At 41.3% G+C, this 15857-nt stretch overlaps 1 protein-coding gene across 2 annotated transcripts; it reads left to right on the top strand.

Moving 5' to 3' along the window:
• The first annotated feature begins 8097 nt into the window (after positions 1-8097).
• Positions 8098-13696, top strand: LOC116317407 (RING finger protein 223). Of its 2 annotated transcripts, none has more exons than XM_031736154.2 (2): positions 8098-8394; positions 11873-13696. In XM_031736154.2, exon 2 carries the CDS (start codon positions 11949-11951, stop codon positions 12654-12656), a length of 708 nt encoding a protein of 235 aa, XP_031592014.1. In that variant the 5' UTR covers positions 8098-8394; positions 11873-11948; the 3' UTR covers positions 12657-13696. The 2 variants fall into 2 exon arrangements, with proteins under 2 accessions (XP_031592014.1, XP_031592013.1); XM_031736153.2 differs by having other exon boundaries at positions 8099-8394; positions 11870-13696.
• Positions 13697-15857: the final 2161 nt, after the last annotated feature.

Below are 15857 nucleotides of genomic sequence, written 5' to 3' on the forward strand. Positions count from 1 at the left end.
TTTTAATCTGCCTACATCTACTGTTCAAAGATAAACTGTTTCCTTTCACTTGACTGTAACCTACTTTTGAATATTTGTTCGTATCTGCACGTTCCAGTGATCTACTTCCAGCAACTCAAAATCAGAGCCAATGAATATAAAATTGATCTGCAAAGATATTTTCATGTTTACAAAAAAATGGCACCGGGATACAATTGCGTATTTAATTTGAAATGTGATCTTCTAAACTCTTTGCATTATAATGCAACATATATATTCATTTCACCATTATTTTCAATTCAACTCAGTTCAATTTAATTAGATTTATATAGCGCTATATCAAAATGACAGTCACCTTAAGGTGCGATATATAGTGTAAAGTAAAGGCCCAGTAATTATACAGAGAAAACCCCAACAATCAGATGACCTTCTATGAGCAAGCACTTGGTGACAGTGGGAATGAAAAGCTCCCTTTATACAGGAAGAAACCTCTGGGAGAACCGGAGGGGGAGCAGACGCTGTGAAAGAGAGCCACAGATTAATAATAAACAATGATTAAATGCAGAGTGGTGTATAAACTCATGGAGAGTGAAAAGAGGTGAACCACCTCCAAACTGGGTTCCACAGAAAAGGTGCCTGAAAGCTGAAGGCTCTGTCTCCCATTCTACTTTTAAAATCCTAGGAACCTACCACTATGAGGTCTTTAAGATAAGATGAGGCCTGATTATTCGAGACCTTTTATATGAAGGGAAGGATTTTAAATTAGATTCTGAATTTAACAGGGAGTCAATGAAGAGAAGCTGTTTCGAGGCACTTTTGAGACAATGACGTCATGCTTCGTTCAAACACCAAAACACCAAAGCTACTTTTCTAACACCACTGGTGGTGTTAAAGTCTTAAATCCACTCTACTACTAAACAAGTTTACTAATTTGTTCACTATTATTGCTACTATGTACTATTAATGTTAATGCTACACCTTCCACAATACACATCTCTGACATGGTGATGAATATTCACAGTGATTGAAAGCAATTAAGTAAAATTAATTAACTGTGGTACTTGGGAAGCGTTCCATCCATTTCCTCGTTGAGACGTCTTTAATCACCTGCAGGTAGTCATTATTTCACGTCTACCAAAAGAAAGCGCAGCTGAAGTACAAGTTTGAAATTTCACGTTCTACGTTTTCATGTGTTTCTTTGTAAAGCCTTGCCTCAGAGGCTGCCTCTGAAGTGATCTGGGCCTGATTGTGACACTCTAGCAAGTTTCTCGACCTTGACGAGACTAGAAGCTGCAACTTGTTTGTTTTTTCATAGAAATCCAAATATTTACTTTGTTTACCAGCAGCCGTGACTCATTCATTTTCATAGAAATCGCCTCATTTATAAATACAGGAGTAGGTGCAAACGATGAAGCTAAAATGCAAATACTAGTAATATGCTTATGTTGTTTGTGCTACTATTACAACAGCGCTATGGGACACAATAGTGCTACACCACATGTACTACTGAGAGTGGAGTTTATTACTAGTTTACATTAAAGCAGGTAAGCTCACACTGTGATGCATGAAAGAGCACAATGGGAACATAGAAGTCAGCCACAGCACACGTGAACACACCTGGAGTCACTTCATTTAATCAGCTGGGGGTGAATTGTGTTATTTGTCCTTCTGGGGTTTGGGCCTATGAAGTCCAGGCAATATATATATCAAACTACAGTGTTTCCTCAGGAGGTCAGCGAGTTGACAGAAAACTGTGATATACAAGACAAAGAAGACTGTACCCAAACCTCATGAGAATTTTATTTGTGTAAGCTTTTCATTTTCATTGGGTCTGGAGTTAATATTTGATTACTTTCTTCTATTCAGCTGCTACTTTCACTGCTGCACTACTGTTATGTACACCCACCGTTTCCTGGGGTTGTATTAAACTGTGAGAGCCCCTGATGACCCACAATGAATCTGAATGAATTCCTTCCACTTTTTTTTTCGGACTTGCAAGAGTCGTATTCACTCGTAATGTACAATACAATGCACTGTGTTCAAAACAATACATTATACTGCAAGGATTTTTGTTTTTCACTTTCAAACGTTCAATTCAATTCCTGACAAGAAATCTTTTCCAAGATAGCATCTCAGGATTTCGTAAAAATGAAGATTCATTTATCATATTTGCTTATATTAGTGGTTCCCACATTTTATAATACATACGCCTGATGGTCTGTGGTTTTGAAGAAAGTCTCCCATTTTGCCTCATCAATAATCCAGCCTCAACCCTGCATTCATATTTCAGATTACAGAGTCCTGAATAACCAGGCCTCATCACATCACAAGACTACCTGTTCTCGTCCAAACAGAGCACTTCGCTCTCAGACTGTGGCATTACTTGTGGAACCAGCTCCCAGTTTGGGTTCAGGAGACAGATGCCCTCTCTACTTTTAAGGTTAGACTTAAAACTTTACTTTTTGATAAACTTTGGAGTTGGGACTTCTTATGAATCAGTAGAATTAGGACTTCTTTTCATGAGCAAAACTCACTTTATCAAAGTTTAATAAGAAACATCTAAATTCTTGTGTTCTAGCTACAATGTTGTTGGTAATATGAGGTGTTATCGCTGCCCTGTTTTTCTCATCTCTTCTGTTTTGCTGTAACTTGAATTCAGCTCTTGCAAATTTTTAGTGTCACCACTCTGTCTACCCACATTCTCAAAGCCCATCAGCCCCTAGTCTCTTAGACTCAAAGTCATCATGATCTACCACTGTCTTTAAATAGTACCATCCTCCTCCTCCCCATCTCCACCTTAGTTCAGTTGCCCAGTGCATCACCTCCAAAATCTCCATAAGTTCACAAATAGACACTACTAATGTCTACACCTTGGAAATCCAATCAGTTTCTCCCACATCCATCTGTGATTCTGCTCCGTGACGATGCTTCCCATCAGATTCTAACTGACAAATAATTTTAAATCAGTTACATTTCTTTTCTCTTTCCTTCCAAGTAATCCAAGTGAACTTCCACCCATCAATTTAATTCATCCCTTGCAACAACACGAACTGCCACAATCTTTTCCACGATTTCTGGCAACATTACTGATCGGTAATGTTGCCAGAATACAAGTTTTAGTGGAAAATGTATTAAAGTCTGTATACTCATTGCATGTGTGTGCACGCGCGTGTGCGTGTGCCTGAGCAGGTGTTTATTTTGTACAACATATCATTTTCCAAAAGTTATTTGATCCATCTGCTGTAATGCATAATACTGACTCGGCATAAGTACGTCCATTAATGCTGCATGTTGTCAGTTAAGGTCAGTGTATGATGGAAAATTATGATTTCACACCAAACAGAAATATTGACTGAACTTAGTTCAGAAGTTATTCTTTATTTTGGAAAGCTATGCACGGAGCTTCAATCCCCTATGGAAAACCTGACCAGCACGTGACCTGTTTTTATACGGTCCATTTGAGTCTCCAAGGAAGTCGTAAACATCCTCCTAGAGCCATCGTTTTCTCGATAACAGTGACGACAACAAGGAAAACTGGAAAACTCCTCCTTCTCTATGACTGTTTTGAAGTCGTAAAGATAATCCAATGATTTAGACAAGTTTACAGTGAACTGTAAAACACACCCTTTGAAATTATTTGTTTTCTTGTTTACCTGCTTTGGTTTGAAGTAATTTTGAACCCGACCTGTCATAGCTTTGTCCCCAGATCTCTAGTTAAATATACATGGCACTCTAATAAAAAGTGCATATTATATGTATAGATATTATAAATGTAGCTCCATATTAGTGGAAATATAACACCTTTATCCCAAATTTAAACTTAACCGGTCTGTTTGCCCTTCACATTTTTATTGGATGTGGGAAGTTTAACTTCAGCACTGACCTTCTCTCAGGTCTGCCATCTCACTTGTTGACAGTAAAGACAAGAAGAAAAAAGAAGGAAGTGTACACCTGCTTAGGTGCCCTCTCAAAAGTTTCAAAAACACTTCTTGGCAAATTTTGATAATGCAACGCTGCTGCCGGTTACTGAAGTTCAGAGAAGCAGAGGGGTTGTCGGAAAACTGAAAACCCCTTAGGAGTGTTGGGTTTTCTCACCATCTCTCCAGAAGCCTTGTGTTGTTAGCAAAATTACAGGGACCTTTAAGTTATCATGTACAACTAGTACTTGAAAAGTCTGTCCACATAATCATGTCACCCCTGTTGTAATGCTCAGAAAAATGAAAAACAGGAATGCCTCATTAATTAGTTTTAACAGTATTTTCATTAAATTATATTTTAATTTAAATACATTTTTTATTTCAACTTAAATCCAGACCTCAAAGGGTTCATGATTTTGGTTTTCACTGATCATCGTTGCATACGTTTGTTCTCAAACTGGTGTTACGGCAGGTATCCTTCCAATGAGAGATTTTTCGCAGCCTTTCTGTGTCTACTCTCCCTTCCACGTGAGTATGTACTATCTCTCCAATTAGATAAAACGGACTCAGGCTGTCCTTGAGGCATCAACATGGTCAAAACAGAAGATGCAAAATCAGATGATTGGGTCATCAAGATCCAAACAGAATCCACTGACTCACAATCCTACAGACCTTGCCAAACAGAGGCTCGTACTTAAAAGGATTTATCCGAGGGTTACTCATAAAGTGAAGTCTGACCTTCATCAAAATCATAGAGAAATGCAACCCATGTAAACTAATAAATATTAACAGCAGTTGTACTTAATATGTCTTTATTGAACACACAAATAACTCACAGTCCATGCTAGAAAAATGATGTGAGCCCATTTTTCCTAGCATTTTTTTTAAAGCTACTTGGAGTCAGGTGGCTCAGGAGGCTCTGTTGCTTCAGGACAATTACACTTTAGCGATCGTTGAGGGAATTGATTTCCAAAGCAGTCACTGAACTGGGTCATCTGGGGAAACCCAATGACAGAGTCCGGTGCACCAAGTCACCAGTCAACCATTCACTCTCACATTTACATCTATGACCAGCATAGAATCACTAATTAACCGAACACACACGTCCACATCTGTGGAGAGGACGTGCGAATTGCACAAAAAGATGCCCCGGGCAACAAGGAGGATGGTGCTAACCTCTGCGCCATCCCTACAGTGTCTTCAGTGTCATGTACAATTAGTGGCTGTAATTGTATTGTACCAGAAAAACCAGATTCAGCAAGGGCAACAAACTACATCGACCAGTTTGGGATGAAGGGAAAGTGAGGAGCTGGAAAAAGAGCAAAGACAAAGGAAACAAGAGGAAGCACTTGATAGGCTGGTGTGACCAGTAACCGCAAACCAGGAACAGGTAGTTCCAGAACCGGAGCTACCTGCAGAGCTGTGGAAGAGACGGTAAAGAGAAACAAAACGGGGGAAGAGAGAGAAAAAGTCATCATTTGTTGCAACTAAATGTCAGATTTAAAGCAAACTGTTAATAGAAGACTCCAAGGAGGTTATCTCTGCTGAATGTCACCTTTCTTCACGCCTTTGAGTTCACTGTAATATTCCACTAACCCTGCTCAACTTAATGTTCAACTCATCCTGACACTCCCACCAAATGCTAGAAACTGCAGTCAAAGTATCCGAACTGCAAATTAGGTAAACATGACTTAGTTCTTGGAGTTCTTGGGAGAGCTTGATCATCAGGGTCGCACAAAATCCAGGAGAGTTTTGTCCCGCTCATCTTTACAGAAACTCTCAAAATCATTTAGGTTTTTTTGGTGGCACTTGGTAACTCTGAAGTTTCAGCTCCCTTCACAGATTTTCTGCAGGACTTTACCTTTGTGTAATGTTTTGAGTCACTGATATGCTGGCCATGCCATCTTCAGTGTTCTGATTGAGGAAAGGAGGTTCTTGTCCAAAACTTTACAATACATGGCAACATCCATTAACCCCAAATGCAGTGAAGCTGTCCTGTAACCTTAGCAGAAAAACAGCCCCCAAATCAAATGTTGCCACCTCCATGGGGATGGTCGAGATGATGCCAGAAAACCCTTTTTTTAAACCTTGTGCTGACCACAGCACTTTCTCCCAAGCCTTCTCAGAATCATTTGCAGGTTCTTGAGATGAGCTTTACAATCCATTGCGGTGTAGTGTGTTACCAATGGCTGATCTGCCATCTCTCTCATGATCATGATGATCTTGCATGGAGCTCCAAACTGTGGGCGACTGATGGTCATTTTATATTTCTTCACTTTCCAAATAATCCCACCAGCAGCCATGATCTTCTCATGAAGCTTCTCGCTGATGGTCTTGTAGCCCATTCCAGCCTTGTCCTTGTCCCGGTCTACAATCTTGCTGATGACATCCTTTGACAGATCTTTGGTCTGGGAGAAATTGTTTCTGTGGACAAGTGTTTTTATGCATGGATCAGATGGGCACAGAGTCAATCAGTGGGAGCCAGGGGATCAAATACCTTTTGTTTTGTTTGTTTTACTTTTCTGGATATTTGGTTGAGAGTCTGCCTCTCTCCATTAAAACAAAACTACCATAAAAATTAGGGACAGTTTGTTTCTTTGTAAGTGATCAAACGGAAAGAAATGCACAGGGAGCCACTGGAGAGAAACGCTGGGGACTGGAGTGACGTCATGCAGTCTGGTAAAACATTAAGACGCCTATGTGCTGCTTTCTGAACTAGATGAAGGACAGAGATTCATGGAAATTTCTGGACACGAAAGTGGAAAACCATATTCATGCAAGCTGTAGATGCGAACAGTTACTAAATCCAGTAGGAGGCGCATCTGAGAATCCTCAGTGTTAATCAAAAATAATCATGTCACTTACACTGTGCACATATTCCTGCTAAAATGAAACAGCAGGAGATTCTGACCTTGAAGGCATGGCCACAGAGGTTGAGACTATCATATTCGTTGTTTGAGTAACTGTCAGTTCAAGTGGACAGACAGTCAACATTGTGTCATTTTATGGCCTGTCTGCACACACACATTCCCTTCTCACGTGTATCATTTCCCCGCCATCCATCGTGCAACATCACTTACTGTAGCATTAAACTCTCACTGAGCCACCCGCTAAATCTTTGGCATGTTTATTATTTGGCCCAATTCATGGATTCCAGGAAAGGGAATTAAACAAAAACAACAAAGAAAACATTTGATTGTACACTTTCTCCTTCGTCAAAGGCCGCTCTGCTTAGTGCCCAAGAAATGACGTTGCTGATACGATGGAGCAGTATTTGTGCTTGGGTTACTAAATAACTGAGTCAGTTAGGCAGCTGTTATTGCAGAGATATATTATTGCTAATGGCCAACAGCCATTAGTCATTTCCATAAAACGTAATGAGTAATCAAATAAAACACCCAACGCACATCCTTCAAGTCATATAAATGAGCAGTAGCCTCTTCACGGTGGATGCCGTTGTTACTTTTGTGTTTATTTCCTGTTACAGGTGCTGAATGAATATCCTGACAGTCTTTCAAATCTTTCAAATACACATTTGAAGAGGAGTCTTTCTAATCTCTGAGCTCTGACCTCCTTAATGGCGATCTCGCCCTCTGAGATCAAACATGTCATTTTTGTTTTCTTTTCTTAATGAAGTGTAGCTCGGAAAGTTTTGGAAAATTTATCAGGCTGAATTATAACGGCTGGTCATGTTGACCAGCAGCACTGCCAGTGGAGCGAGAGCCTGTTCGTATATGCAGCGGTGCTCCGGCGGGAAGATATTCCTCTATCACCACCTGTCGCCTTATCAGTGGCTACATGGAAATGAGACCTTTATATGTATTGTGTATCTTAAACACACTGGTCGTGTAAAAAAAAAAAAGGCAGTTTCATTCTGTTTGCATTTATTTATTCTCTGAAAAAGTCAATCCTAAAGGTTTTTTAAGGGCACAGATTTGGGTGCTGTTGACAAGAAAATGAATGTTGCAGTCACGTCAAAAATATATCAGACTGAATGTGTTTAGTGTGCTGTTATAGGTGTTTGTTTTATGTGTGGGGAGACAGTGAGCACAGGCATAAAGAGGCATTGAGGAACATAAAAAGACAGGCCAGTAATGTGTACTACTCTCCTTGAAGTTGTGAGGCGTCTTCCTCCTCCCCTTCCTCCTCCTCCTCCCTCCCCGCCTCGAGGCCAAAACTCTGTTGAGGCTATTTACATAGAGGGCTAAAAAGGGGAGCTGACAGAGCCTGACAGGTGACGCTGAGGAGGGACAACTGAGAGCTGACTCTCACACAGCGAGCCATTACTCAGCCTCTGAACACGCACCCACTCGAACAAACACCACGGAGGAGGACCTCAACCTGAGCAGAGGCACAATTAACACCCCAAACTCCCTGCTGTGAGTTTGGAAGTCAGTTGAATTTGACTGAGAGAAAAATGCTTTGTCAAGCTCTGAGGGAGTGAGCTGAGCTCGGCCCACAGCGATCAAGACAGGAGCACATCTTCATCATCTAACAGGTAAACTGAACTTCTGCTCTGCATGCTGCTTTGAGGCTATTTTTTAAACAGTTTGAAGCTCACTGATGTTAAACTAAAAGGCTCTAAATGCTGCACTTTAGTGTTTGTACCCATATTTGATTATTTATTATTACTTATTACCCTTAAATTGAACAAAGTCACAGTCCAGACTGTCTTTGACAAATGAGGCTGAGTTATCTCATCCCCAAACTGCTGAGATGCAAAGAGTGGTACTGTCACAACACATGTTCATGATCTCCTGCTGCAGCAGCCACATTTCACCAGTGGCTCTCTGTGTATTTAGTTTATCAGATGTCTGCACTACTGCTTCCTGCATTGTCCTTTGTGCGTACACATGCTACCTGCTGAACAGATCTGTTTTTGCCTCGACCTAACCTCACAATCAGTTAAACCGTCTCGAGCCGCCCCTAGTTCAAACTGTCGGCAGGTCGAGTTACATTTACCTTTCAAATGGAGAACAGGTAGTGCAGCATTAGAGATGGCAGTTGAGCCGCAGATACACACAGTTGAGCCTGACACAAAGAAGCGAGGTGGGTGGGTGGGAGGGGGATGGGATAGTAATACACAAATAAGTTACAAAAGAACTGTGTCAGTGGGATGGGTGAGGGAAAAACAACATGTGCACCTGGTCAGCAATGTGTGATTGCAAAGGGAAGGTCAAAGCAAAACACTGTGGAAAGTCAATAAAGAGATTTAGTGGTGTTTTGAAGTGTTAAGAGTTGAGCAACGACTGAGTTTGAGTTAATATTTGACCCGCTGAACAATATCAGCTCAGCCCTTTTTTTTATAGCTTTTCCACTGAATGAGGGCGTGTAACAGTTTGTAGTTGTAATTTTTTAAAAATCAGGAGGGCAAAGGAGACAGAAATGGTCTGTGGACACCAGGTGCAAAACCTTTCCTTTTGTTAGGGGGGAGGTTGTGCTGTTCTCTCTGCACTGCACCTGCTGTCACTTTCTTTTGCACCAAAACAAGTGAAATGGACTCACAGCAGTTGATGCTTCCCAGGTGGACTGGTTGATATCTCTAAAGTTTAACTGACTCTGTCTTTTTACTGCGTATTGCTCGAGTTGTGTACTAGGGCAGTCTACTAATACTTAAACAGAGCCCACAGGGGCTACGTGACTAATGATAAACTCTGTATTACAGTCTTTACACATTAACAGTAGGATATTTACAGGAAATTTCCAGAAGCAATTCTACAGATTCAACTAGCAAAACAACAACAACCAAACAAACACAATGTCCCTGTGAGCAGATGTTTCTTTCTAAATGAAGTAAATTTGTAAGCTCAGAGACTCAGACTGTAATCTGTGAAGTGTCCTCAGTGCATTCCTTCTGACCAGCCACCAGACTGAAACCTGTAAAAGTTTAACAAGTTTGTTACCAGATTACCAGACATGGAAACAGAGCAGGAGATGTCACATCCAGCACGCAGCCAATCAGTTCAAATTTAGCTACTTTATCACTGTAGAGGCAGGGAGCTTGGGTGCAAACGTCCGGCAGTTTGACTTTTCCTCTTTTCGTAAGACCTTGACCTGGCTCGGTGTGCCTTTAAAACACATGAAGTGCAATAATTAGCCACATATGAACCTTTACGTAGGCGTTTAAATATTTGCTGAACCCTTACAATGTTCATAGTTTGCTTGTGTTTGCGTAAGTGTCATTTTGTGGTTTATCAGTGTTGGTAATATTGAAATGAACCAATTTTCAGCGTGCTGCATCAGATACTAGTCACTGGGAGTGTTATCTGGAGGTCGTCTCCCTCGTACTGCGATGACACGGGCGTCCAGTAAAGGGGCACGCCCGACAACTAAACCGCAATTTGAAAGCGAGTGTAATTGATTCAGAATCCGCGGTTAAAGGAGTCTTTAAACTGATAAGACGGGTGTAATTATACCGAGAAATCTGTCCTCATCCTACTGAAACATTCAGCAGACTTGTGGAGGGAGAGAGCTCCCTGTGCAGGAATGTGAAGGGTAGATGGAGTGATTAGGTGGAGAACAAGCAGGGACTTTGTGTAGATGGGAGAACTGGGACAAGACCGGCCCTCGGGGCACAGAGAGGAGAACACCTGTGCTGACATCATTCATCCCTAATCCACAAACACACAGCAACCCTCAAAATGACTGACTCTTAATACCAAAACTACAACATTAGGGTTCTTTCCAAGGATGATACATAAAGCTTTGACTTTGAATCGAATGGGGACTTTTATTTTGGATTCATTTTGAGGCTCTCCCAACATTAAGGCTTAATCACAGCATTTTCACACATGAATCGGTTTATATTTCCAGAACAGTAAAGAAATAATCCGTCTGGCTGTTTTAGAGGGTGTTCATCAGATGTTTTAATAAAATATAAAAGAAAGTACAAGATAAAACACAAAGACACAAAATGAGACAGGTAAAGGATCCAAACAAATTCTATGAGTCACTATTCAGCAGGCAGTTAGACGTGATATAAAAAAGGTGACGAAGGTAAAACTTGAAGGAGACCGTATCTGTCGTAAAAGCCAACCAAGATAAACTCAGCGTGGTGCATTTGAGCTGTGATGACAGGACGTTTTTTAAGAGGAAGTACAAACCAAAAGGAGGCTCTCTGTGTGGAGGCTCTCCAGCCTTCACTGAAGCCGCTTTATTCCCACCAGTTTTTAAACAATTATATCAAAACTGGTTAGATAATGTACATTTTTTTAATATTCACTGCACCTGATGAGAGATGCTGTATGATACACTGAACAGTCTTGCAGAGACACCAGAACAGGAATGGATTCCCAAAACAATCAGGGTGACTCTCAACACGAGTCCCCACACGAGCACCCAGAGTCCCCACGCTTTACATTTACACACTGAAGTCACCCAGTGTGAAAATCTGATAACCCCGTAGGCATTGACCAGGATGTTCAACAAACAGAGTTCGACAAATAACAAACAAGGGATCCTTGGCTTTCATTGCTTACTGAAGCCTGAGTCATTCACTCCCTCTACATTACAACACTAAACTACACAGTGCGCAGCCAGCAGCCGTTAATAAGTTCTATGATTTATAGCAGAACTAAAGGTCTTTTTTTTATGGCTTGTTTTGGCTTTTCTTTTTTGAGGCCTGATCAAAATGTTGACATGACTGGCGCTGTACCTGCAGCACTGCCCACACTGTGTAGGGGCTGAAGGGCTTCTTTTCATTTCTGGTCACTTAACTGACTTATATGTTTGTGCATGCTGCATTATCACACAGCACATTTGACCCGTTATGCATCGCTCCCGAAATACTCCTTGACAGGATAAAAACTTTAAACTTTGTAATATTATCAGTGCACCAAGCGAGGCTAAGAACAGTAAGGATTTATCCAGTATGACTGGATAAAGCCTGCCTTGGCTAAGCATGACTGTAAACTGTTGCAATTTCTACGGCATTTTTAAGGAATCTGAATACTAATCTGTGCATTTCACTCCAGCAGCACTTCAGGACAGACCAAGGCAACAGCCTGAGAGCCCAAAAGGAGAGTTGACAAAGGACGTCAAAGACCTCTAAAGATGGAAGATACTCAGCAGGTTTGGCACGTGACAATACCCTGCCAGGAAGACGCTGGAGAGCTGCAAAAGAAGGTGTCAGTGGCAAACCAGCCCGAGTGCTCCATCTGCTACAACACCTACGACAATGTCTTCAAAACACCCAAGCAGCTGCAGTGCACCCACACCTTCTGCCTGGAGTGCCTTTCCCGCCTCAATGCGCTGTCCAACCGGAACAACAAAAACCCCACCTTAGACATCCGTTGCCCCATCTGCCGGCAGGCCACTATTTTGCCAAAGGAAGGACCCCCGGCCCTGGTCACCAGCCGCGAGGTCCTCTGCGAGCTGCCCAGCCACCAGCAGCAGGAGGAGCCAGTGTGGCTGGAGGGGGAGAGGCTGTGCTACAAGAGCAAGCAGAATCATAATAGCTCAGGGGACCCCGAAAGTCCTGCGGCCTTCTGTGTCTGCATTGACATTGGGTCCTCCAAGATGGACACTGCTCCCGAGCTTCCACAGCGGCATCTCACTATGATGGACAGAGTGGCTGACTGCAAGAAGATGATCCTCTTCGTTCTGCTCCTGGTGCTGCTTATTGTGGTTGTGTTGTGGCCCCTGCAGTGTGTATTCAGCACCGGGAATATGCGCTGCTTCAACGACAGCCCCCACCCCACCATCAGTACCACCCCCAACCCCAACATCACCAGTGCCATGTTCAAGAAACTGGTGGGATAAACATTGAAACCTGGACTTCACTTGTAAATGCTTAGAATATTGTGTATGATACATTTGTACTGTTGTGACATTTTAATTATTATTATTATTATTGTTATTATTATTATTTCCAAATTGTCTTAAAAGTGTATTTTGTTATCGCTACACAGAAACAGCTCCTCACATTTTCAGAGCCACAAAGCTTAAAGCGTCTATGTGTAAGCTTTTTTAGACATTTGACTTCAGTGCCTCCTAGTGGCGGTTTAAAAAACTGCAAGCAGGCAAACAGCCCGTAAAGTAACACTGACTGCAGCCATTTTCACCAGTGACATGTTATTGTGGTGTTATAGGACACAAGAATTTTTGACATAGCTTTGTTTTTTTTAAGTTATAATGAGATGAAATTTCTTGTTCACACAGACAACCATAAACTGTAGATAAAGGATGGACTAGCTTCAGTCTGTAAAGTGAAGCCAACATGGATGCGCCTTAGCCAGCAGGGAGAACTACGTACTTCTCACCTGATTTATTACCTCATTTTTCTAAAATGGGTGGGTCTTGTCATATCACAGCCACTCATTATGTATACTTAAAAAAATAAAAAATAAAACTAAAGGCTTCCATGAACCAGCAGCTATGTCCATCTTTTACAGTCTGTGGACACGACTGATTTACAAATAACACCGCACAGTGAAGCGAGACCAGCGTCAGCTGTGTTTGTTTAGCGGCACAGAGAAGATGAAGAATCTCAGCACTTTAATCTGCACTTGTATTTTGAAATTAGACATGATTTTTGCTGTCTAGCAGGCTCAATGGACTGGAGCGCGGCTGGGTTAGTTTATTGTGTCTACTCGTACACAACCAGCAAAGCTTAGAGACGCTGGCACATGAAAGTTGAACTTTGCTTTGCAAATGGCAGCACGAAGAAGTGTTCCCAGTATGTCAATGAAAAACTGTGTAAAGTGTGTTTTCTTAAGACCTTTTCTACAAACCTTTAAATAAAAAACAAACAAAAACTCAGATTATGATTCTGGAAAATAAATCATTTGAACAAAGTTGAATGGGATTAATCACAAATTAAGTTTCTAAAGCCTCAAACAGACAAAGCTGCTCACACCCTTTTATGCTAATTAAAACAAAGCGTAATCTCAATGTTAAGTTAAAAAACAAACCATGCCCTATGTAACCATTAAACCGTCACCATAAAAACCAGCTTCTCCTTTGTCTGGACAGGAAGCCGTCTTTATTTCTTCCTGGACTCTGTGTGACATGACGGAAAAGTTGGGCTGTGGGGGCTTTCCAAAGCTCACACGTGGCATATGGATGATAAGGGCATTACGTTGATTCGAGCTTCATTTAGAGGAAGCCATAAAAGGAGAATTTCCTCAAGTACCAGCTGAAGCTGCCGGTAAATGTGGTTAAACAATAAATCCAGGCGAAAGAGAAAGGTGCTGAATCACGGCCACGAAGCAGTTTCCCCTAAATAGAAAAAGGAAGTCAAAATAAATACTTCTTAATAAGTTCTTGTTAGTTGGCAATAAACTTTTCTCTACATTTAAATTGATCGTTTCCTATAAAGAAGGCTTTTATAAATGCCTGCCTCCAAAGAAGCAGATTTGAACGGCCAATTTTCTTGCGACAGGCAGCAAAAGAAAACTAGCTTGTTGAAATTCAGCTAGGAAAGCACTAATTTCACACTCATCGCCTGTTTTATTTGCTCTGGAGTTCTAAAGCATATTTTCTTTAAGCCACTTCAACCATGAAACACTGGTGTTTTTCTGAGTAGTCTTTCCTGCCTTGCTTTTAGTATGAGCAGGTTGGTGATCAGTGAGCGGTATCGAGCTGTAAAGCTTTTACCAAATGAAATGACAAATGGAGTGAATAAGCATAGAAAGGTATGAGCTCGTCATTAGCACAGCCCATGATTCAGTAGCTTGTAGAACCACGTTTAGCAGCAATAAAAGTTGAAGTAATGACTTTCTGTAAGACTTTATCAAACTCTCACATCACTGTGGAGGATTTTTAGCCCACTCTTCTTTACAACATTGCTTCAGTTCATTGAGATTTGCGGGCATTCGTTTATGCACAGCATAAATGTTCCACCCAAGGATGAGGTCTGGACTCTGACAGGTAATTGTAGCACGATGATTCTTTTCTTTTTCAGACAGTCTGTAGCAGATTTGCTACAGTGGGATCATTCTTCTTTTGCATGACCCAGTTTGAGCAAAGCTTTAGCTCTCAGACAGATGGCGTCATATTTGACTTGAATACTTTGGTATACAGAGGAATTCATGGTTGACTCGAAGACTGCAAGGAGCCCAAGTCCTGTGGTTGCAAAACAAGCCCAGATTATCACCTCTCCACCACCATGGTTGACAGCTGGTGTGAGGTGTTTGTGCTCATGGGCTGTTTTTGTTAAACATAGCACTGTGCATTAAACATCTTCACTTTGGTCTCATATGTCCTGCTCCTGAAGTCTTGTGATTTGCCAAGATCCAGCTTTGCAAACCCAAGCTACTGTACTGTGCACAGGAGACAGGAGGCTTTCTCCCAGCAACCTTTTCCTAGTTCCAAAGTTTTGCGCTATCAAACTTTAACATGTAACACATCAACTCAGGCCTGAAATGCAGCTCTCATGTCTTTGGTCGTGGTTTCTCTTATAACTGCATGGTTTGACCTCGGGCTGAATTTGCTCAAACGTCCACTCCAAGACAGACTGGCACCTGTCCCGAATGTTTTTTCACTTGTAAATAATTTCACTGTGGAATGTTGGAAGTTGGAGTTTTGGGAAGTAGCTATAAATTCCTTCCTAAAAGCAGCTGCTTCTTTCCTCCTTTGAATTTTGTCAACACACACATGAAATCCCCAGACCTGCAAGCTTATGCAGAGGTGCTCACACTATCAGATAATCCGTAAATCAAATGCATTTGATTAGCAGCACCTAGCTGCTACATTACCCTCTTCACTTCTTTGAAAGCAGTAAGTCCTCAGTTTTTCCACACAGTGCTGCTGCACTTTGGCTTAATTTTTGTAAATAATTAAATGACTGTAATGCATCCCTCTCTCACACACAGTATTTAAATGATATGAACACCCGATTATTTTTATAAAAAGTACTGATATGTAAAATATGACGTGACTGTAGAATGAAAGATTCTCTCCTTTGAAGTAAAAAAACAAAAAACAAACTATGAGAACATAAAATCAAATGAAAACATTTGC

The sequence above is a fragment of the Oreochromis aureus genome, linkage group 20 (genome assembly GCF_013358895.1).
Source record: "Oreochromis aureus strain Israel breed Guangdong linkage group 20, ZZ_aureus, whole genome shotgun sequence".
NCBI lineage: Eukaryota > Metazoa > Chordata > Actinopteri > Cichliformes > Cichlidae > Oreochromis > Oreochromis aureus.

Excerpts from the sequence above, each read along its gene's own strand:
- LOC116317407 (XM_031736154.2), top strand. The coding sequence starts at position 11,949 with ATGGAAGATACTCAGCAGGTTTGGCACGTGACAATACCCTGCCAGGAA.